We start from the raw sequence: 26,059 nt of genomic DNA, 5'->3' as shown, positions 1-26,059 counted from the left end.
CACACACACACACAGACAGACGCACACACACACAGACAGGCACACACACACACAGGCACAGACAGACACACACAGACACACACAGGCACAGACAGACACACACACACACACAGGCACAGACAGACACACACACACACACAGGCACAGACACACACAGACAGACACACAGGCGCGCACACACACACACACACACACACACACACACACACAGGCACAGACAGACGCGCACACACACACACACACACACGCACACACACAGGCACAGACAGACGCAGACACACACAGGCACACACACACACACACACACACACACAGGCACAGACAGACGCACACACACACAGGCACAGACAGACAGACAGACGCACACACACACACACACACACACACACAGACAGACGCACACACACACACAGGCACAGACAGGCACACACACAGACACACACACAGACACACACAGGCACAGACAGGCACACACACAGGCACAGACAGACACACACACACAGGCACACACACAGACAGACACATGCACACACACACAGGCACAGACAGACACACGCACACACACACACACAGGCACAGACAGACACACGCACACACACACACACAGGCACAGACAGACACACGCACACACAGACACACAGGCACAGACAGACACACGCACAGACAGGCACAGACAGGCACACAGGCACAGACAGGCACAGACAGGCACAGACAGGCACACAGGCACAGACAGGCACAGACAGGCACAGACAGGCACAGACAGGCACAGACAGGCACAGACAGGCACAGACAGGCACAGACAGGCACAGACAGGCACAGACAGGCACAGACAGGCACAGACAGGCACAGACAGGCACAGACAGGCACAGACAGGCACAGACAGGCACAGACAGGCACACACAGGCACACACAGGCACAGACAGGCACAGACAGGCACACAGACACACACAGGCACAGACAGGCACAGACAGACACACACAGACACACACAGGCACAGACAGACACACACACACAGGCACAGAGAGACACACACACACAGGCACAGACAGACTATAATTTAGTATAAAAGTCCTGGAAGACTTTTACAAAACCCTGTAGAGATTTTAATATTTCACCATTCCCTGATTTTATAGCGTGTATGGGCTTGTAACCAGTTTCTAATTGTAATTTCTTCAAAAGAAGCCTATCAGGTTTATCTTTTAAGTGAAACAATTTCTGTTTAACCCATTTATTCTGCTTATCAGCTCTGGAGTGCAAGATGGAGGTTAGTTGATGCTTTGCTTCTAATAATTCAGTAAGCAGGGTGGATGTCGGAGTATGCTTATGCTTCTTTTCAAGATGGGATACTTTCATCTCTAATGCTGTCATCTGGTCATTACACGATTTCTTATGGTGAGTGGCCAATTTAATTTTTTCCCATCTGATAGTACATTTATGAGCTGCCCATAAGGTACCCATAGACAACTCCTCATCTAAGGTCTCAATCCAATATTGTTCTATGGCATTTGCAATGTGGACTTGAACCCCTGGATTCAAAATTAGTGTTTCATTGAGTCTCCAGGAGGGTCTACCAGGAATGGAAGTGGGTAATTTTATATTAATTAGTACTAAGGCATGATCAGACCAGGTGATAGTATCTATAATTGCTGAATTTAGGGAAGGTAAAAAAGCCTGCGACAGAAAAATAAAATCTATTCGGGAATAGGAACAATGCACCGGGGAATAAAAAGTAAAGTCAAGGGTAGAGGGGTTTAAGTACCAACAGGTATCTATGAGAGCTGCATCTATTAGCATACGTTTCAAAAATTTCGGAGATGCAGCAGAAGTATGTGAGAGTGTTCCTTTACGGTCTGTTAATGGGTTCATTACTAAATTAAAGTCACCTAAGAAAATAACCATTCCTTTGGCATAACGATGTAACAAATCAAACATTTTAGTATAAAATATCTGTAATCCTGTAAATGGAGCATAAATGTTAATTATGGTTACCTTGGAGCCCAATATAGTGCCCTGTAATAGAATATATCTGCTTTCCAAGTCCAAAATGATTTTTTGTGATACAAAAGACAAATGTGAGCGAAATGCGATTGCAACCCCTCTTTTTTTTTTTTTTTTTTTTTTTTCTGTATAAGTAGTTGCATATATTTGGGCATAAGATTTATAGAGATAGGGAGATGGACCTGCTTGTTACCAGTGTGTTTCTTGCAACCCTACAATATCTACTTTGTGTGGTAAATAATATTGTGACGCTATTTTCCGCTTAATTGGAGAGTTTAATCCCTTACATTATGTGAGATAATATTAAACGCCATTCAGAATTAGTAACAGAAAGCAATAAACTGATCCACCATGGCTATCTTGAGGGAGGGAGAAGGCCATTGAGTCAGAACAAAAATGGCAAAATCATGCAAAACAGAGACATCTTCCAAACGAAATCGTGAAATGTGTATCTCGGTTAACACAATGGCCGTAGTCAAAGTGAGAAAAAAAAGTACAAATGATGATAGTCAAACTCCAGGCGCTATAGCACAAATACAAAAATTTCCATCAAATATTGCGTCTCGCTGGTTTCTTTTCCCATATTGGTTGAATTGGAGGAGAGATATTTCTTTTTGGAGTAGATTAACTTTCCGTGGGTGTAACACCCAAACGGGCCAAAAGGCCTGCGCCATCTTGAGGATCCGTAATGGAGAACATTGTCCCGTTCTTTAACACAGTAAGTCGAAAGGGGAAACCCCATCTATACTTCAAGCCAGCTTGTTGCAATGCTAAAGTCGTCGGTCGTAATTCTCGACATTTTTGTAGAGTGGAAGGTACAATATCAGGGTACAATTGTAAGGGTTCCCCATTCAATTCCGCGGCCTCATGACTCCTAGCTGAGCGAAGTAGATCTTCCTTAGTTTCAAAGTAGTGGAGTCTGTACTCTGGCAATAATTTGGAAAAGAGAAGCTCAAAGACTTTCGGCAGGTCAGTAAAAGATTCAGGTACATTTCTCATACGCAGATCTGTTATCCAAATCTTCAGCATGTAAATTAAGCGCAGCAACATTTCTTTGCAATGAAAGTACTTATTGTTGCAAAGTTTCATGTGCTTGTGTTAAGGTGTCATGTCTGGATTCCAAGGTGTCGGGTGTCTAGAGCCGTTATCTCTGCTGTAAGATCAGCGACTGCAGACTTAAGCTTTGTGTGAAACGACTTAGTAACTTTGGTAAATTAAATTGTCCAGACCTGTTTCTAAGTCTTCTTTCTTTAGATAGGAGTCGGATGAAACTGCAGCGCGATGTTCAGGGCTGCTTGTAGACGAGCCGGCGCCATCTTGGTTTTTCGTCAGGCCCGGAGTGTGCTTCTTAAAGAAGTCTTTCTGCGAAGCATGGAGTTTAGCAGTAGCCACTTTATCAGAATTGTGCTTATGAAAGGTAGAGTCCCCTCGAAATGCCGAGATCGAGTCTGCTGATGAAGAGCTCTTAGAAGTTGCGTCCAGACAGCATGGCGTCAAGCCCCGCCCCCTAGAATTTTGATACATTTTTATTAAAACTGCTATGTTCAGACAAGCTTTGTTTGGCAGCTAGGAGTACAGAGACATAGTTACCCATTTTGGAATCAGCAGAATGTGTACTTTTCAAATATGTATGATTTTCTGGGGTAAACCTGCTGTTTCAGGATTTTTTGGCCTTTGAATCTAAAGTATGCGGTTTTCTGCCTTTGTGCTTTCAAAATTCATTAATATACTGCAAGGAGTTTTTGCTGTACAGAAGTCCTAAAGCTCCCTAAAACTATAGATATCTGGTATTGGCACGTTCGAGAGACATGAGGTTTTCCAAATCAGTCGGATTTTCATGCGTAAAATTGAATATTTTTCTGGTATAAATTCATATACTATGAAAAATGATATATTTTCTTTTTATTGGTATTTAGCACTATACATCTTTTTGCAGAGGTGGAAATACATGAAAACTCAGGCAGATTTAGAAAGCTCAGGTTCCAGAAAAAAAAAAAAACAACAATGTATAGTTTTCCAAGGTAAACTAGGTTTCCTCTCAGAAAATGCCCCTAAATTGTGAGAGCACAAAATCTTTCAAAAACGGCTGGCATTTCGCATAACCAAATTCTGCTGGCACTGAAAGGGTTAAGAGAGGCAAGATTCTGAAATGATCTAATCTCTATGTCCCTGAGATTTTCACTATTGAACCCCAAGCCATCAAAACAAAAGGTGTGGCTATTTTATTATCCAAGAACTTAAACTTTATCAAGGATACTAAATCTGATGCTTATGGTAGATTTATATTTTTGAAAGGTTTCTTGGGCCAACATCTTCCTACCAAATGCAATCGAAAATAAATAATTCACCCGTATAGCCCGCAGGGGAGACTTTGTTGTACCCTTTGAACCCCTATCTAGATTACTTTACAGGGAAATCTTCCCACATAAATTAAATATCAATATCAGGATATTTTTACACAAATTCCTAAGAGATGCCTGGTGGATTGTACACCCATATTATCAAGACTTCACATACCATTGAACTAAACAAGTCTTATTCATGCTTAGATTATCTTCTTGTGTCCCAACATGACCTTAGCATGCTTCAACATTTTCAGATCACACTGCTGTCTCCTTGTCCAATGAATCCCCAAATAGCATAGCTCTTCATAGATACTTAGTGAATCGGATAAATGAAATGGATACTAATATAATATATACAGTTTTACTTTGAAAGCAGCTAGTAAGTTGCAGGTAAAACGTATTCGTCCCTTTTATAAAATGTATAATTAAACCATAGAATTCTTAATGAATCAGATGAAAATTGAGCATAGGACTGGCCAGATATGGGATGACTTTGACGTAGTTGGCCAGCTTAAATATATTGCAATATATGGACAAACAATCCCTGTTTTGTTTAAAGGGTAAGGCATTTTTCAGTAGCAGTATGCACAAAATGTCTCTGTCTTAAATATATTGATAATGGGTTGAGTGCAGAGGAATCTTGTATTTGTCTATATATATATATATATATATATATATGTCTATAGATATATAGATATATAGATATAGTTGGGAAGTGAATAAATGTGTAGCAGTTTTGCTATAACCGAATTGTTAGAAAAAATTACATAAAACTTTATGTCCTTCAGGAACTGGCCATTGCTTGAAAACACCTGAGTAATATCTATTAAAGGAAAACTATACACCCCAAATGAATATTGAAAGAGGACCTGACACCCTAAATGATTTCAAATACTATTTTGTGAAGTTAGTCAAGCAAAATAAACTTGACATTCAATATATAAATTTCATTCTTTCTTTTAGTCTTGGTATTCACAATCACATCAAGTATTCAGGTGCCATTTTGTGGACATTCTTATTAAGGCAAGCAAGCTTTGCATCATTCCAAATCTTGTTTATGCGCCAGAATGGGGCACCAGATGGCCATGTATATGCATTGGCTATACAATTAGATGGCGGGGAATGTGGGGATTGCAGTGACAATTAAAATTCTGAATGCAAAGTGAAAGTAATTGCCTGCCCCTGCAATATATGTTTGACAGTTGAGACTTTTAAAGGAGAAGGAAAGGCTTGCAGCACTTGGGGTGCCAAATGTTAGGCACCCCAAATGATTGTAGTTACTTGCCTAAAACCCCGGGCTCCTATCAGCAGAAATCTGCACCGGCCGGGGTTATACCAGTGAGCAACATGGATCAATCTTCTGTCTTCCTACGCGCGACTGCACATGCGCAGTAGAACGAAAAGCCGAACGTTAACTAAAAAGTCGGCTATTTTGAAATTTGAAGACGGATGTGGATCGCTCCGTGGTGCACACTGCTATAACCCCAGGCCGGTGCAGTATACTGCTGATAGGAGCACCGGGCCAGAGTTTCAGGTAAGCAACTACAATCACTTGGTGGTGCCTAACATTTGGCAACCCAAAGTACTGCAAGCCTTTCCTTCTCCTTTAAACAATTTTATAACATATAGATGTATTAATAAAAAAAAAAAAGAATTTGGGTTTCATGTAAAGGGCACCTATTGGCTATGTATATTATCCCCAACCCAAGGTGCAGGCTAATAGAGCGTGTACTCTGGTTGAGGCTAACAGTATAAGGGTTTTTATGGTATTTTTTTAAATGCCCCCCTTCCAGCACTAATCCACTTGCACTGAGAGGGTGATTCCGGTTCGAGCAGCCATGTTTTAGCACATGCATAATGAGCGAATGCCCATGATTTCAGAAGCACGTTTTGTGCATGCGCTCTGACTGACATGGCTGCTCGCTCTGGGAGCTCCCTCCTGGTGCGAGTGTCCTAGCACTGACTTCTAGATCAATCTCACTAATCAACAATGACGTTAATCTGTTAGCTAAGATCCTTATGAAACGCATTCAAGATGGTGTTGGGCCCAATCAAGAGGCATTGACAGTACATAAAGGCTTGCTAATATACTTCACTGTGCCAAACTATACTCCAAACAAATACATTTACCGGTACTGTCCACAGACGCAGAAAAGACATTTTATTGGGTAAACTGGCAATTCATATTTGACTGGCTCACTTAATATGGCTTTGGCCACAAAATGATAGTTGAATCCTGGTACCGTGTTCCAATCCCACTGCTAAAGTAAAGTTTAATAACACTTTCCAGGCTGTTCACCAAGGCTGCCCCCTTTCCCCCACATGGTTCACATTGACTCTAGAACTGATCATATATAATTACAACCCTATAAGTTAGAAATAGGCATCCTAAAACTGCCACTTACCTAGATGACTTAAGGTTTTTCATCATGAGCCCCTATCCCCCACATTGTTACCCTTATGATTCACAATCTCAACACCCTGTGCAAATATGTAAAAATAAGCAAATTTAATTTTACACATCTCTGGGCCTCCTCAGATATCAAGTATTTAGGCCTTAAATGATCTAAAGTCTACTTGGCCTTTTGTGATCTAAACTGCTTAGTGTTAGATATGAATATTGAAACAGATCTTCAAAAATAATATGCTTTCTTGGTTTGGAAGGATGAATCTCATTCATATGAATGTTCTTCCTCGCTTATTATATTTGTTTCAAACATTCCCGATTAAATACCCCAGTAGCTGGCTTTTAAAGTTCTAATCACTTATAACCAAATTTACATGATAGATCACCTAGATTTGGGGTGAAAATATTGATACAACCTAAGCCCATAGGTAGAGTATCCTTACCTTAAATTTAAACACTGATCTTATTGATGATGAGATTGGGCTCATCATATTGATAATAAATAGGTCTCATCATATTGATAATGATAGGGTTTGTATAGAGCATATGCTACTCATCTACTGCATCTTCTATGGATAGATAAGTCCCACCACACAATTTTGCATAAGAATCATCCCCTGTTGTCAAAACACCCTTGATATCTGAGACAAGGTAAAACATCTGCTAACTGTTAATAAGCAGCTTTCTCCTTTATTGCAGATAACTAATAACCCTGTGTTCTCTCATGCTTGAACAAGGAGAATTTTAAGCATTGGCTCAGACGTATCCTGTATCTATTCGAAAATCACAAATGTATCCCTATACAAAAACTTGAGCAGAAAAAGTGTTTTCTATAATAAACAGGGTAGCAATCACAAATTTAATTGCAAATGCCCAACATTTGAGACAATATGCTCTACTGCCACCCCCCCAAAACACGTGATCTCATCTATTTATAAAAGTCTAGTGGGTTCCACTGAGCTACTTAATATTTTCTTAAAAAGTCCTATAATTGGGACCTAAATCTAGCCCTTACTCAGGAGGAAAATGATATGCTGTGGAACTTGATTTGCAGTTCCAGATGTAGTAGACTCAAAAAACTCAACTACATAATATTGACTAAATTATATTACACACCTTATAGACTCCGCAAAATGTTTCCTACCCATCTCTGTTAGAGATGTAAAACTGCCTCAGGTACATTGTTGCATATTGTTTGGGAATGCCCAAATAAATAGATATATTGAAACAAAATACTACATATAGATATAGATCGATCCCTCCCAATCATTCATTTGAGGCTCACTGCATTAGACTCTTTTCTCCTGTTTCACTCTGCATTGCTGTCAAATATCGACCACCAGGCCCAACTGCACAATTTCTGGACAACTTTGCTGCCTGGCTTCCTTACTTTCTTTCATCTAACATCCCATCCATCATATAAGGTGACTTTAATATACCCATTAACAACTCTTCTGTCTCTAAACGTCTTTCACTAACCTCCTTCCTAGACTTATCTTTGTGCTCAGACTCCCCTTCTCACTCCAATGGTAATGCCCTGGATCTCATATTTACCAGACTTCACCATTTCCCCTCTCTGATCACAATATGCTCACATTTCAACTCTCACTAACTCCCTCCTCACCCCCTGCTATTCCCCAAACACGTACTTACTGTGACTTGCAAGCTGTAGACTTGTCACATCTCTCTTCTTCCTTTGACTCTCTTTCACTCTACTATCTCAACCATCTCTTGTCCTAATGTGGCTACCTCTGTCTACTATAGTACTCTCACCACTGCCCTTAATGAGCTTTCTCCTATAAAAACTAAACATGCTAGACCCAAACCACTTCAACCTTGGCATACTGCTCATACAAAAGCACTCTAAAGACATTCATGTGCACTTGAGCGTCACTGGCGCAAATCCCGTTCAGAATCAGACTTTTGGAGCTACAAATCTGCACCAGCCTCTTCCAAGCCAAACAAACATACTTTAATTCACCCTTTCTAAAAAACCAGCACAACTTTTCTCCACCTTTAACACTCTCACCTTCTCCACCCCCTCCATGCACATCTGCCATTACACTACTCAACCCCCCTAGACTTCCACCACCCTCTTTCCACACTCCCCAGTCTCTCCTGTGCTCCTTTACCCCGGTCACTGATGAGGAAGTCTCAAAGCTTTTGACCTCTTCTCACCTTACCACCTGCCCACTTGATCCAATTCCCTCAAAACTTCTCCACAATACCAATCCTTGTCTAATCAAAACCTTAACTCACCTATTTAATCTTTCGCTCTCAACTGGACTGTTTCCTTCTCAACTAAATCATGCTCTTGTCACCCCCATTCTGAAAAAAAACCCTCTCTTGTTCCCTCCAATCTTGACCTAGCTCTCTGCTACCTTTCATCTCAAACTACTTGAGCGCTTAGTCTACAACCGACTAACCTCATTCCTCTCTGACAATAACCTGCTGGATCCCCTACAATCTGGTTTTAAGCCACAACACTCCACAGAAACTGCCCTGACTCGACTAACTAATGAACTTTTAACCGCTAAAGCCAACAATCATTTCTCACTACTAATACTGCTTGATCTCTCAGCTGCATTTGACCCTGTAGATCACCCTCTCCTCCTCCAGTCCCTCCATTTGCTTGGCCTTCATTACACAGCCCTGTCCTGGTTCTCTTCTTACATCACCAATCGTTCCTTCAGTGTCTCCTGCAGCGGAGTAGCATCTTCTCCCCTACCTCTTTCTGTTGGAGTTCCTCAAGGTTTTGTCCTTGGGACCATTATTATTCTCCCTCTATACTTCCTCGACAAATTAATCAACTCGTATGGTTTTCACTATCACCTCTATGCTGACGATACTCGGATCTATCTCTCTTCTCCTGATCTCAATCCAGAACTCCTAACTCGCGTCTCCTCCTGCCTGTCCGCTATCTCTACCTGGATGTCGCAACACTACCTTAAATTAAACCTCTCTAAAACTGAAATGGTTCTCTTTCCTTCAACTAACACCAGTAACATCCCGGAAGTATCCATCATAGTTAACAATTGCACTATCACCCCCTCTCCCCAGGCCTTGGGGTTATCCTTGATTCTGCCCTGTCATTCACTCCTCATATCCAGTCACTTATTAAATCAGGTCACTGCCACCTAAGGAACATATCCAAAATACGATCATTGATCACCCAAGATGCCAAAATTCTTATTCACTCGCTCGTCTTATCACGTCTAGACTACTGTAACTCTCTTTAATTGGCCTTCCCCTCCAGAGACCGTCAACTCTCCAGTCCATAATGAACACTGCTGCGAGGCTCATACACCTCAGCAACCGCTCCTCCTCTGCCTCGCCATTCTGTCAATTCCTGCACTGGCTTCCGTTACCTTTCAGAATCAAATTCAAATTATTGACACGGACTTTCAAAGCACTTCATAACTCTGCCCTACCCTACATCTCTGAACTCATCTCTATATACTCACCCAATTGCTTTTTACGCTCCTCTACTGACCTGCTACTCAGGTCTTCTCTCATTACCTCCTCACATGCTCACATTCAAAACTTTGCAAGGGCTGCACCCCTCCTCTAGAACTCTCTCCCACGGTCTGTCCGACTTTCTCCCAACCTTTCTGCTTTCAATATATTTCTTAAAACGCATTTATTTCGAGAAGCCTACCCTCACTCTGCTTAACTACCAAATGCAACACCACATACAGTACCACATTTCTCACCCAGTTAATTCGATCTTGCCCACTCCCACACCTTGTGTATTACTCCCTTCCCTTTAGAGTGTATGCCTATGCATAGGGCCTTCCTCACCTTTTGTACCGGTATTGACTGTGATGTATGTAACTCCATATGTTCTATGTATATAATTCATGTGATTTAGTTGTATAATCACATTTACTTTACAGTGCTATGCAATAAGTTGGCGATATATAAATACATAATAATAGATAGATATAGAAGTACCCCTCTTGTAAACTATAAGGATATTATAAGTTACCAAGGAGTTTCATGACTATATAAAAACACGAGGCCATAGGCAGATTTTTTTTTTTAATTTTTCCCAAGCCACCCATGGCAGCATATCACCAACATGAGTATTCCCCGCCCCTCAGGTCACTGGACAGGAAAGGGTTAACTCCCAACCCTATAACATCCGCTCTGCACCGCCCCCACCTTGTCTTTTTCCTGTCCAGGTCACGTGTGTAGCTTACCGCTTCCAGGGTCTCTCTGCTCTCTCTCTGTCCTGATGCCTCCCATATGCTCCCCGGAGGGGATCGCGGTGGAGAAGGACCAATGGCTGGGTCAAATTCCACCTATCAGGCCCACTGTTAAATACTGGCCGTGTTGTTTGGTGGCGAAGTGCGGATCCTCTGAAAACCGCTTCTAACAGACGCAGGAAGTACGTCATTTTCCTCCCAGAGCCAGGCGTTCTTGCGTTCCACCGGCCGGATGTACGCGTCATTTCCGGTCGTGCGTCATTCCGGTCGCGCGTTATTTCTGGAGCGACGGACGCGTGCGCCGGCGTCTGACGTCACGACGCGCGACGGAATTGGAAGTGAAGCGTGGTGTGTTGGTGAGCATGGAGGAACTTAAATTCTCTATTTTTGGACGCAAGGGTGCTTACTATTGCCTGTCTCATAGGTTACAGACAACATGGATCAGTCTGGCTCTGGGAGAGGAGTGCAGCCAAAAGTTTCTAGGTAAGCAAACGATAACGGAGTTATTGTTGGGGAGAGAGTGGAGGCTAATGGTGCTTGTTTCTTTCCTATTACCCTCTCTGCCTCTACTGAAGCACAGAAGGTGGAAAGTCAACAAGCAAGAAAGCAGTCGGTGGCGGAGCAACCCTTAACGGCTGAGCCTCAAACTTCTACAGCACCCCAATTGGATGCCTTAGCGTCCCTAATTAAGCAAGCAGTGGTGCAGGGGGTGCAGGAAGCATCCTCTTCAAGCAGGAGGCCTAAGAGGTCTCGGGAAATGCTGTATGAGTCCCTTTCGGACATTTCAGAAGACGAATATTATGATCCGGCGGATGATCAGTCGGATTTATCAGAAGAAGGTGAAATTTTTTCTGAGGATGAGTCTGCCTTTGATGCCTCCACAGTAGAGAGTCTGGTAAAGGCAGTTAGGAAGTCATTAAGCTTAACGGAAGAGACACCAAAGAGTTCTTCTGCAGACAAGTTGTTTCCGTCTGTGAAAAAGCGTTCCTCTACCTTTCCGGTTCATGGCTCAATTAAGGAGCTAATTAGCTCAGAGTGGAAGAAAACGGAAAAGAGAGTGGTTATTCAAGGTAAATTTGCAAAGAAATACCCTGTGGATGAGCCTAATGCAAAATTGTGGGATAATCCACCTAAAGTTGATGCGGCAGTGGTTCGATTGGCTCGGAAAACTACCCTTCCGGTTGACGATGCGGGTGCGTTTAGAGATCCGATGAAAAAGCGGATGGAATTGGATCTGAAGAAGGCGTTTGTCTCTGCCGGGGCATCTTGCAGGCCTGCAGTTGCACTAACTTCAACCTCTAGGGCGATGAAGATCTGGGTAAACAATCTAGAAGATGCCATTTCTTCAAATGTCAAAAGATCAGTCTTGCGAGAGATGTTGTCTGATCTAAAAATAGCTACTGATTTCATGGCAGAAGCTTCCATCGATTTAGTCAGGTTGGCAGCGAGGTCAATGGCTCTTTCAGTAGCATCAAGGAGAGCACTATGGCTGAAGTCCTGGTCAGCAGACACTGCCTCTAAAGCCAATTTGTGTCAGTTGCCTTTCGAAGGAGACAGATTGTTCGGTGAGAGTCTGGATTCAATTATTAAAAAGGTGTCTGGTGGGAAAAGTGTTTTTCTTCCACAAGAGAGGAAATTCAGACGTCATGGGCCAAGAGCTGAATCACCTAAGAATAGGAATTTTCGTAACTCAAGGCAGTACAGACCTGGGAGGTCTCAAGGCAGACAGTCTCCATGGAGATCTTCTAGAGGGGAGCCACGACAACCGGCAAAAAAGGCAACTGGGTTCGGCTCCTCCTCACACAGAACACAATGAGATCAGGCCGGCTCGAACCTGTGCAGTAGGAGCGCGTTTAGCACTCTTCAAGGAGGTTTGGGCCGAGAATATTCGGGATCGTTGGGTTTTAGAGATCATAAGAGAAGGTTACCATCTCGAATTCTCCAGGATCCCAAGATACGATGTGTATCGAGTTTCTTTGGTGCCGAAGGTTCAAGGTGCAAAGGAAATAGTCCAAGAATATATGGATCAGTTGCTAGAAACCGGTGCTGTAGAACCAGTACCCCGGGAGCAACGAAGGAGAGGGTTTTACTCCAAACTCTTTCTAGTAAAAAATCCTCAGGGGCCTTCAGACCAGTTCTAGATCTTCGTCCACTAAATCAATTTATACGTTGCAGAAAATTCAAGATGGAGTCCCTGACATCCATAATTGCAGCAATTCCGCCTCGAGCATGGTTGGTAAATCTGGATCTCAAAGACGTGTACTTTCATGTTCCAGTGTATGGTCCACACAGAAGATACCTGCGGTTTGTGTTTCAGGAACAACACGTGCAGTTCACTTGCCTTCCGTTTGGCCTGTCCACGTCTCCAAGGACTTTTTCAAAGGTCTTAGTAACAGTAATAGCTTTCCTGAGAGTGAAGGGGGTCCCAGCCTTCCATTATCTGGACGATATACTTCTGGTGTCCAACTCAGAAGAAGAAGCTGTAAAAAACAGAGACAAAGCGATTGGAATTCTGCAACTCTTCGGCTGGGTGATAAACTGGCAGAAGAGTCATCTGGTGCCAACTCAGAAGATAATTTTCTTAGGAGCCAGCTTGGACACTCTTCAAGGGATAGTGTCTCTTCCAGATCAGAAGGTCTCATACATCATGGACCGAGTGAGATCCTTTCAACAGCTCACCAGAGTGTCAGTCAAGGATTGCATGTCAATTCTGGGTCTATTTTCCTCCACCATTCAGATGGTACGTTGGGCAAGATGGCACATGAGACCCCTTCAAATATTTTTTCTGGGTTCAGGGTCAACCAATCCCATAAATCTGAAGAGACTTCTTCATATTCCAAGTCAGGTGATGGCGAGCCTAGACTGGTGGTTGATCCGAGAAATCTAACCAGAGGAATGCCGTTGACAGAACCAGACTACGTCACAATTACAACAGACGCCTCTCAAACAGGCTGGGGAGCCATGTTAGACGATCTGTCAGCTCAAGGGCAGTGGGAAGTCTCTCATCTTCCTTCCAATGTATTGGAGTTGAGGGCAATAAGGATGGCTCTATTGGCCTTCTCGGAGAGGATAACACACAGGTGGGTGAAAATCCGTTCAGACAATGCCACGGCGGTGGCATATGTACACAGACAAGGAGGCACCAAGAGTGCGCGGTTGATACAAGAGCTGTCAACTATCATGTCATGGGCAGAATCAAACCTAAGAGGTTTAGTAGCCTTTTTTGTACCAGGCAAAATGAATGTGCAGGCGGATTTCCTAAGCAGAAATTCCTTGGAGCCAGGAGAATGGTCCCTGAATCCCGTTGTGTTCCAGTCCATTACCAAGAGATTTGGCAATCCAGAGATAGACCTCATGGCCTCGGATCACAACCACAAGTGCAAGAGGTTCTTTTCAAGGTACCCGTCCCGGATATCCAGTGGGATAGATGCCCTAAATCAGAACTGGAGAGGGATGTTCGGGTATGTCTTTCCACCCTTTCCATTAATTTGGAGGGTATTGAAGAAAATAGACAAAGAGGAGACACAGGTGATTGCTGTAGTCCCATTCTGGCCCAGGCGTCCCTGGTTTCCACTTCTAAGACAGATGTCAGTGGAGTCTCCAATGAAACTTCCAGTTATGAAAGATCTGCTGATGCAGGGCCCAGTTCCATTTCAGGAGGTGTTCCAACTGTCTCTGAGGGCGTGGAAGTTGAAAGGCAGAGGTTATCAGGTATAGGCCTCAACAAAGATCTGATAGAATTGCTGTTGAAATCTAGAAAGCACTCTACGTCAAGTCAATACTATCGTGTCTGGTCTTGTTTTGTCAAATTTGCGGAAGATAAAGGATTTGATCCCAGATGTCCTGGGGCGTCAGAATTGGTGCAGTTTCTCTTTGCTGGGTACCAGAGAAGGCTTAGTGTCAGCACTTTGAGAGGACAAGTTTCGGCACTGTCGGCATTAACTGAAAAACCATGGGCTGAGGATCCGTTGGTCATTCGCCTGTTTAATGCACTTAAAAGAGTGTGTCCAATAAGACGACTAGGGGTGCCTCCATGGGATTTGCCTTTAGTCTTAAAGGTTTTGATGGCAGCTCCTTTTGAACCGTTGGAAAAGGCTTCGGATTGGCATGTTACTCTGAAAGCTTTATTTCTGGTGGCGATCACTTCAGCCTGCAGAGTAGGGGAAATTCATTCTCTTTCAGCGAAGGAACCTGATACGGTGGTGTTTCCTGATAAAGTGGTCTTGAGACCAGCGTTTGAATTTCTTCCGAAGGTTGTATCACAATTTCATATGAATTTGGAGATAACTTTGCCCTCCTTTTGTCCAGATCCCAAAACAGTGCGTGAACAACAGTGGCATACGTTGGACTTAGTTCGAATAATATCTCATTATCTGACCCGTACACAGGCGTGGAGGAAGTCAGAAAGACTGTTTGTCATTCCGAGGGGTCCTAGAAGAGGTTGTGCCCCGTCTAAAGCGACTATCAGTCGATGGATCGTTGAATGCATAGTGTTCGCCTATCACAAAACAGGCAGAGAGGTACCTAGAGACTTGAAGGCTCACTCTACTCGAGCATTGGCTGCTTCCTGGGCGGCGGAAGCCAGAGCGCCGCCAGACGTAATTTGCAAGGCTGCAAGATGGTCCTCCTTGCATACATTTATAAAGCATTATAAGTTAAATGTTTTTCTTTCCCAAGAGGCTAAATTTGGGAGAAAAGTTTTGCAAGCTGTATTGCATTCATAATAAATGTTAAGCATCAGTTGTTGTCCCTCCCTTCTTTTGGCTTTGGAAATTCTCATGTTGGTGATATACTGCCATGGGTGGCTTGGGAAATAGAGAAATTTAATTACTTACCGTAATTTCTATTTCCAAGTCACCTACCATGGCAGCACTCACCAACTTCCCTCCCTTCTGAAGCTAAGAAACATAGACAAGGTGGGGGCGTGCAGAGCGGATGTTATAGGGTTGGGAGTTAACCCTTTCCTGTCCAGTGACCTGAGGGGCGGGGAATACTCATGTTGGTGAGTGCTGCCATGGTAGGTGACTTGGAAATAGAAATTACGGTAAGTAATTAAATTTCTCTATTTTTTTTATACAGGTCATGGAACTCCGAGGTAACTTCCAATATCCTCATATTTTGCAGCATGGGGCACTTTATTATAATACACAAGTTGTAGTTAGTCGTTTTTAAAAGCAAACATGCACAGTAGACACCTTGGGTCTTGCTAATTTAAAGAATGACATTTTTTTTTTAAATTGCTTTTAATTTTAATGGAGTGATTTTTGTTGTTTTTTTAGGAGTATGATAAGCTATTTGATTATTTCAAGTCACATTTTAGCGTGGAATTGGTCGAGAAGGATTTGTGCGTGAAAGGATGGAACTGGGGCAGTGTAAGATTTGGAGGTGAGTGTTAATCCTTGTTTCTAATTTTTGAGAATTAATGGAACATGCTAAACTCTGAACACACGTGGAGAACAATTTGTTGTTGTAATTTTTTTAAATTTTTTTTTCCTGCTGTCCTTTTTGTTTGCCTTATGTGCCACTTGTGAATTTATAAGTTATAAATAAAAAAATATTTTGGTGTATTCTAAAATAAAAAATATATCACAAAATATTAAATATGATATTTGTTGCCAAGGAATAGTCTTTGTACTGTTCTGGATTAACAAATACAAAGTTTAAATTTAATATATACCGTACATTTTATTAAAATGTTATCTATACCTTAAAACAGTGCATAGGAATTGTCATTGCTCATATTTCATTTAGTAAAATCAACACTTTCCCAGCAATTTGTTAGTGGTAAAGGTAAAAGTAAGTTGACCCTAGAAAACCATATAACAATAAAAGTATACATTGTGAAACCATATATTACAAATTTGGGCATATATATATTTTTTACTTTAAATTTCCTAAAACATTTACAGCATTTTGTATCCTACAGCATTTTGTATCCTAGGATACAAAATGCTGTAAATGTTTTAGGAAATTTAAAGTAAAATATATTCAATAAATGCTAAGTTTTAACCACTGATGTGTGCGACCCTGTTGGACCGATTGTATGCTGTTTGGCGGAGTGACTCTTCCGCAGTTTGGGTCTGGGCACCATTGAAGAAAGTTATATAAGAATAATTAATCAATTTACGGATGGATTGTGCAACACATAAGTTGGAAAATTGTATCTTAAGAGTCGTGTTCTGCACATCCACAAAATGGAGGCTGCTGAAAGCATGTATGGCGTTTTTTCATATAGTGAAAATGATTTGTCCAGGATATCGGGCATTTTTGGTGGATCAAGAGAGTTCCTTGCTGCACCCTCAGTTATAGGATGCAAACGCAAATATGAAGCATGTAACAGGAAACAAATTGAACTGCAATTACATGGCTTGACACTAACTGAGTATCTGCATGTGCAACGCATACCAAGAGGTTTACGAGTGAATTTACAACCTACACTCTTTGCTCGCAATGATGAATTCAAAATGAAGTTTGCTGGCATTTTGAATAAATGCTCACGTGATATAATGGCGTTGAATATAGAATTCATCGAACGAGAGCTGAAAGAGATTGAAGTTGAGTTATCAACTATGCATAATACTATGAGTACTGTGATGTCATCGGATGATTTACAGCAGTTTCAACAGAAACTTGATGATTTAATGCAACAGTACAGAAATGATGTTATCACTCGGAAAAAACAGAAATTCGATAGAGACACCGCTGACTACGAACGAGGCATGGTGTATAATTGGTCACAGATGATACGTGGAAGAGAGAGAAGTAGATCCGGTTCTTCATATAGATATGCACCACAACAGTTCGTGGATCGTCCGGCTCAAAAAGAGGGTTCTCCTTTTTTATCCACAGGTGGAAACGAACCAGACGAGGTAAACGAAAACAAAAGAGATACCAGACCCCGGAGGGAGCGGAAACAGCAACCGCGGCGGGATGTCCGCAACAAATAGTATTTAATCTTTCGTCTGTTGAACTAACACCGATCCAGGAGAAGGTGTTATCTTATGGTTTGAACTTTTGTCCCACGTCACAAGTGGATCCATTTCAATTACAGGTGGACTTGTACAGGTTCTTTCGCACATTGAGACTAAAGGTGCATTTCTCGTGTCAACAAGAACAAAGGACTCATGACCCATTACCAGGTTTTGCTGTTGAGAAATATGGGCTTAAATCTAAAAGCAACTATGTACCACCTACCACGTATCCAGCTGTTGAAACCTATATTCAAAAAGTGAAAAATGATATTGAAAGTGATTCCTTGACAAAAAATATCAGACATAGATTTAACATGAGTCAGGTTGAGATTGATACCTTGATGGAGCTTCAGGCTATGTCCAACATAACGATAAAGCCCTCCGATAAGGGGGGAGCCATCGTTGTGTTGGACACAGAGATGTATGTTAACGAGATATTACGCCAATTGTCAGATGATACAGTGTATATGGTTCTGAAGGGTGATCCGACAGAAAGTTTCAAAAGAGAATTTGATAAATTGTTGCTGGATGGTGTACAAAATTTAATTATTACTGAATCCTCCAGAAAATATATGACGATACAATTCCCTATTGTTCCTCTAATCTACGTACTACCCAAAATTCATAAGGACCCTATTAACCCGCCCGGTAGACCGATTGTGGCGGGTATAGGGTCCTTAACCAGCAAGGCTGCGGAAGTATTGGATAAAGTACTTACTCCTTTAATTAAACAGACGAAATCTTTTATCCGTGATACGGGTGATTTTCTTGAGAAGCTTTCTGGTATACAGTGTGCGGGTGAAGAGGTTAGACTTGCCACGTTAGACGTGGCAAGTTTATATACATCCATCCCCCACGATGAAGGTTTGAAATCAGTTAAATATTTATTACAAGGGAGTGTTCAATATTCTGAGCGTGAGATTGACTTTTTCATTGAATTGCTGAGATTCACATTAAACAGAAATTACTTTAGATTTCGGGACAAATATTATTTACAGACCCGGGGGACGGCCATGGGCTCCAAGGTCGCCCCGGCATATGCCAACTCATTTATGAGCTGGTTTGAGGAGGGACACGTCTATCGGAATGTGCTCTTCGCCAGCCACTGTGTGGCTTGGTGGAGGTACATCGATGACGTGTTCCTTCTATGGCGGGGTGACCTGGAGTCTCTGTCCGCCTTCCTGGATGTACTTAATGGAGCCCATGTAAATATAAAGTTCACTATGACTGAAAATTTGCAAGAAATAGCATTCCTTGATGTTTTAGTCTCGCGCTCAGATATTGGATTTAACACTCAGATTTATACAAAGCCGACTGATCGGAACCAGCTACTAGACTATGACAGCCATCATCCCCCGGGGGTAAAGAAATCGATTCCCATTAGTCAGTTCTCTAGAATATACAGGATAACAAGTGATCCAAACACTCGCGAGAAAGATTTGGAAAATATGGAAAAAAAGTTTCTACAAAGAGGATATCCAAAGGAGGTGATAGAGAGAAATAAAGGTAAAGTTCAGTCTAGAAACTTAGGCTCTACGAGACAGCGAGAGGATAATCAGATTAACCAGAAAAGAGTTACTTTTTTTTCACAGTATAATGAATGTAGCAATAATTGTAACAGGATCCTGAATAAACACTGGCATCTTCTGAGGGAGGCCTATCCCTCTGTTAGAGAATTTCAACAAATGCCACTAATGTCCTATCGACGGAATACAACTATAGGTAACAGGATGGTAAAAGCAAATGTTCGCTCTACGCCCAGGAGAGAAACATTCCTTGGTCCTAGAAGGGAGGGTATGTTTAAATGTAAGGGCTGCACACAATGTAAATATGTATTAGTGGGTCCTGAGTTCGGGGATTCAGATAACAGTCGAACCTATAAAATCAAGGGGTTTAATACATGTGATACGAACTTTGTTGTGTATATGCTTGTCTGCCCATGTGGTTTGATCTATGTTGGGGAAACCACCCAGAAGGTCAGGGATAGGTTCTCCCAGCATAGGTCAACCATTAACACTAAAAATAAGTCTTTACCTGTTTCGAGACACTGTGTTGAAGTTGGACATACTGCAGATGATCTCAGATACAGAGTGATTCAGCATATACCTCCTCCAAAACGTGGTGGTGATCGCAATTTAATATTGAAAAGAACTGAGGTTCAATGGATCTATAGGTTGAGGACCCTCTCTCCAAAGGGACTCAATCGAGATTTTGATTTACATCTATTTCTGTGAAAATCATTAATATGCAAAGTATTCACAAATATTCAAAGTTTGATATACATGCAGATATACATGATGTTATGTGTTAATCTTTATGTTAACTATTTATATCTACCTGCAGAACATAAGTTTTTTCATATTTGGGTACATTTTAACTATATGCAAATTTTCCATGGTTGCTATGAGAGCTCTTAGGGGCTTGAAGTATGTTGCTTCTCTTTGCGAATGCGCTACTTGATACCCCTTTTCCTATGAGCGCGCAATTTGACGCTACTCTCTTTGGGTGTACGTAATTTGACGCCACTTCCCTTGAATGCGCGCGACCGAATGCCGCGTGTAACCAAGGGGACTGTGCGTCATTTCCGCCCATACGCTGTAAAGCGCGTCAACATGGACGCAATTCTGTTTAAAATTCTTTTCAAGATTACACAGAGGGGAGAGGCTTGAGAAAGGGGACTGGATGCCCCCGAAACGTTGCCGATTGATGCTCACTCTGTACAGATAAGTGCATATGCCTATACCTATGCTGGAATTATTTTAAGCGTTTTCAATAAATGCTAAGTTTTAACCACTGATGTGTGCGACCCTGTTGGACCGATTATATATATATATATATATATATATATATATATATATATATATATATATATATATATATATATATATATATATATATATATATATATATATATATATATATGCGCCCAAATTTGTACTTTTGAAATATATGCCCAAATTTGTACTTTTGAAATATATGCCCAAATTTGTACTTTTGAAATATATGCCCAAATTTGTACTTTTGAAATATATGGTTTCACAATGTATACTTTTATTGTTATATGGTTTTCTCATTAACAAATGCAATAGTGAAAAGGTAGTTCCTTTCTTTACAAAACTTTAGTTTCACATTTGAGAATAGACAGTAAAATGGCAGCAACGTTTTTAGTGCTCTTTTAGATGGAGCATATTTATTTCAGGTTTTTTCAAGTGACGGCAGATTGATATTTTGTCTGACTCCATAGCTATTATCCTTGTATAAAATACCATTTCAGTTGGGACTACATAGACATTTCAGGTATCTACAAGATATTTACATTATATTGGTGTTCTCCGGAGGAAAAAAAACAAAACAAAAAACACCATGTGGGCTGTGTGTTAGGTAAATATGTGCCTCCCCAAACAGGCTTTTGTACAATGTGTTTTTTTTTTTAAATTTTTTTAAGTGTCGAGTGTACTGTGTGCTTCAGCAGACAAAGTACTCAGTCTTTCTCCCACATCTAGGGGAACACAGGGACCGTGGGGTAAAGGGCCCTCCCATCAGGAGGCAGGACACTGATGACATCAGAACTTTGTACCCTTCCTACTCTCCCTTCCCCTGCTACCCCGGAAGGGCGCCAGTTTTTTTTAGATATCCTTCATACAGGAGGCTAGGTCCAGCCTCTAGGTAGGTTTGTCGGTCGGTGCTAGCATTGACACCTGGGGTGAAGCCTTGTCAGACTGTTAACCACTGGCAAGCCCCCGACGCAGGATTCCCAGGCTGTTACCTCTCATTGGGAAGAGGTGGTCTGTGGAGATGATCCAAATGCTCTGCATCATCCCATGTGAGTATGAGGAGTAGGGCAGAGTGTCACCGACTCTCTTCCCTACCTGTCTGCCAGCAACCCCTGACCCCCATTGTGGCCCAGACCAGGTCCAATGCCAGGCCAGTGATGTCAGCGGCTTCCTTCACGCAGTCCTTTTGCGAGCTTAAGAGGGCTCGCAACATGCACTGCATAATTCGATCCATGCGAGAGACAGGGTCAATATGCCTGTTCCCTCACATCAGAGGTTTCACGATTCGCAAATCCTCCATCGCCCAGCCAGGTAAGGCCATCTCCAGGGTTACAGTTCCACACAGATCCAGAAGATCGATCTTCCGCAACATCTCAAAATACAGAAAACAATAGACATGCTACGGACGTCTGAGTGGCCAAAGAATATCTCTCCCAGAGGAGACTCTGGCTTCTCTGAGATGGTGGCTCCCCCCAGGCCAACTGGAGCAGGGGAAGACCTTCTCTGAACCATTGTGGCTCACGGATGCCAGTCTCACCAGGTGGGGAGGGAGCTTCCAAGGATGTTCTTGTCAGGGGCTTTGGACTCTGGAGCAGTCCAACCTCCTGGAGATCGGGGCCATCGCCCTAACTCTACGGTCATCACCCTGCAGGGCAGCACAACAAGCAGAAAGGCAAATCATGAAGCGTCTTGCATTCTGGAGTGGGCGGAAAGGACGGACGCCCAGATTTTGGCTATACACATTCCTGGAGTGGGTAACGTAGAAGCCAACTTTCCCAACAAACATAGGCTAGACCCAGCTGAATGCAGAGTGCACCAAGATGTCTTCCAGATGCTGATTCAAATATGGGGAGAGCCAGAGATCAACTAATGGCAACCAGACACATTTGAAAGCTGGCCAGGTTTTTCGCAAGACATCGAGATCCTCTAGCTGAGGGGGTAGATGCCATGACAATTCCCTGGTGGCTTGACTGGCGTACTTGTTACCTCCTATTCCCATACTGCTTTGCGATAGATCACCAGGGAACCAGTCACAGTCATTCTAGTTGCACCTCGCTACATAGTTACATAGTTAAATTGGGTTGAAAAAAGACAGTCCATCAAGTTCAACCCCTCCAAATGAAAACCCAGCATCCATACACACACCCCTCCCTACTTTTAATTAAATTCTATATACCCATACCTATACCAACAATAGAGCTGAGTATCACAATAGCCTTTGATATTATGTCTGTCCAAAAAATCATCCAAGCCATTCTTAAAGGCATTAACTGAATCAGCCATCACAACATCATCCGGCAGTGCATTCCACCCCCTACATTGCTTCAAATTAAAGTTCTTTTCTTCTAGTCTAAAGAGGTGGCCTCTGGTACGGTGATCCACTTTAGGGGTAAAAAGGTCCCCTGCTATTTGTCTATTATGTCCTCTAATGTACTTGTAAAGTGTAATCATGTCCCCTCACAAGTGCCTTTTTTCCAGAGAAAACAACCCCAACCTTGACAGTCTACCCTTATAATTTAAGTCTTCCGTCCCTCTAACCAATTTAGTTGCATGTCTCTGCACTCTCTCCAGCTCATTTATATCCCTCTTAAGGACTGGAGTCCAAAACTGCACTGCATACTCCAGATGAGGCCTTACCAGGGACCTATAAAGAGACATAATTATGTTTTCATCCCTTGAGTTAATGCCCTTTTTTATGCAAGACAGAACTTTATTTGCTTTAGTAGCCACAGAATGACACTGCCCAGAATTAGACAACGTGTTATCTACAAAGACCCCTAGATCCTTCTCATTTAAGCAAACTCCCAACACACTGCCATTTAGTGTATAACTTGCATTTATATTATCTTTGCCAAAGTGCATAACCTTGCATTTATCAACATTGAACCTCATTTTTCAGTTTGTTGCCCAGTTTTCCAGTTTAGACAAAAAACTCTGCAAAGTGGCAGTATCCTGCATGGAACCTATAGTTCTGCACAATTTAGTATCATCTGCAAAAATAGAAACAGTACTTTAAATGCCCACCTCCAGGTCATTAATAAACAAGTTGAAAAGCAAGGGACCTAGTACAGAGCCCTGCGGTACTCCACTAACAACACTGGTCCAATTAGAAAATGTTCCATTTACCACCACTCTTTGTAGTCTATCTTTTAGCCAGTTCTATATCCAGGTACAAATACTATGTTCCAGGCCAACATTCCTTAATTTAACCAGTAACCTTTTGTGTGGCACTGTATCAAATGCTTTAGCAAAGTCTAAGTAAATCACATTCACTGCCATCCCAGAATCGAGGTCTCTACTTACCTTCTCATAAAAAGAAATGAAGTTAGTCTGGCAAGATCTATTACGCATAAAACCATGCTGGCACAAACTCTCAGTATTATGATTTGCTATGAAGTCCAGTATCTTATCCTTTATTAAGCCTTCGAAACACTTTCCTATCACTGACGTCAGACTAACTGGCCTATAGTTTTGAGGCTGAGAACGGGATCCTTTTTTTGAATAGAGGCACCACATTAGCAATTCGCCAGTCTCTCAGCACTATGCCAGATCTCAATGAATCCTGAAAAATTAAGTAAAGAGGTTTGGCAGTCACAGAGCTAAGCTCGCTAATTACCCTGGGATGAATACCATCTGGCCCTGGACCTTTGTTAATCTTGGCATGTTCTAGTCTCTCTTGAATTTCTTCATGTGTGAACCATGCATCATTAGTTGTATTACTAGAATTGGGACTGTTAAGAAGGAAACCTTCACTTACTGGTTCCTCATTTGTGTAGACAGATGAAAAATATGATTTCAGAATCTGCGCTTTTATTTTGTTTTCATCAACCAGCTGACCCCCCTCTTATAGTTAGGCTCCCACCCCTTCCTGCTTCATTTTTTTTTTACTATTAACATATTTAAAAAATAATTTTGGATTTTTTTACTGCTTGCTGCAATATCCTTTTCTATATCAATTTTAGCTTGCCTTATAACTTCTTTACATGATTTATTGGCCTCCTTGTACCTTATAAATGTTTCGGCTGTACCAGCTAACTTGAAAGCCTTAAAAGCACGTCTTTTCTTACCCACCTCAACACCAACGCTTCTATTGAACCAAAAAGGTTTTGCTTTGCAACGACGTTCCTTGCTTACAAGTGGAATATACTGACAAGTATATTTATTAAGCAGCATTTTAAAGACTTCCCATTTTTGTTCTGTGTTTAACCCTGTGAAAAGCATTTCCCACTTAATATGTTGCAGAGATGCCCTTATACTGTCAAAGTTTGCACGTCTGAAATTGTGTTTTAGTTACTCCTTATAGAATTGCTTCTGCGACAGAATCTCAAAGGAGACCATGTTATGATCACTATTCCCTAAATGCTCACCCACACAAATGTTAGAGATGAGTTCAGTATTGTTAGTTATTACAAGGTCCAAAAGAGAGTTATTCCTAGTAGGTTCTTGAACGAGCTGGAATAAAAAGTTGTCATTTAGCATATTTCCAAACCTACTAGCTTTTTCTGTCTTAACAACCCCATTACCCCAGTCAATGTCTGGATAATTGAAGTCACCCATAGCAACAACTTGACCCAGCTGTGAAGCCGCTTGTATCTGCAAGAGTAGCTGGGCTTCATACTCGACACTTATACGAGGTGGTTTATAGCATACACCAATGATAATTCTTTTTGTTACCTTTTGCCCAGTCAAAATCTCTACCCAGAGTGATTCTACACCCTCACCAGTGCCAGCTATTGGTATTTCTTTAGCGCATGGCTTTAATTCAGGCTTTACATACAAACACACCTTGCGATCTGGTCCAGAAAGCCCTTCTAGATGGTCTGTTTGAGTTGGAGTTAGATTACCTGATCGCAGTATCGTCGGCCAGACGTGTATCAGAACTCTGAGTGCTACCCTGCTCAGAACCCTTCTTGGTTTTTCACGAGGATAGGGCAGTTCTTCACACAGTACCCACATTTCTTCCTAAGGTGGTGTCCGCCTTTCATATCAATACCGAAATCGGCCTTCCTTGATTTTTTTTTTTTTTTTTTTACTAAACTACTTTAAGAAAACTGGCACCCTTCCGGGGTAGCAGGGAATAAAGGGACAGTAGTAGAGTACAAAGTTCTGATGTCATCAGTCATCTGATGTCATGCCTGCTAATGCTGGTGCCCTTTACCCCACGGTCCCTGTGTCCCCTCTTACGACTGGAGAGAAAAGCATTTAACAGTAAGTACATAAATCTCCTTTTTCAACCTCGGCAAGGAAATGGCTTAAAGGAACAGGAACAGTAACTTTAAAAAATGAGTGTTTTAAAGTAATAAAAATATAACAGTTTTGCCCTGCACTGGTAAAACAGCTTTGTTTGCTCCAGAAA

The 26,059-nt window shown here is 41.9% G+C and overlaps 1 protein-coding gene across 1 annotated transcript in view; it reads left to right on the top strand.

The window, feature by feature from the left end:
• Positions 1-26,059, top strand: part of ssrp1.S (structure specific recognition protein 1 S homeolog) — a gene marked incomplete at its 5' end in the record, with an annotated part of 147,136 nt that overhangs the window by 34,924 nt on the left and 86,153 nt on the right. Inside the window, 1 exon segment of the mRNA NM_001090695.2 lies at positions 16,238-16,343. Within this exon segment, the coding sequence (NP_001084164.1) occupies positions 16,238-16,343 (106 nt within the window).

Source organism: Xenopus laevis, chromosome 7S, assembly GCF_017654675.1.
Source record: "Xenopus laevis strain J_2021 chromosome 7S, Xenopus_laevis_v10.1, whole genome shotgun sequence".
NCBI lineage: Eukaryota > Metazoa > Chordata > Amphibia > Anura > Pipidae > Xenopus > Xenopus laevis.
Note: the sequence above shows the minus strand (reverse complement) of the source record. Positions and strands in the feature narration are given on the sequence as shown.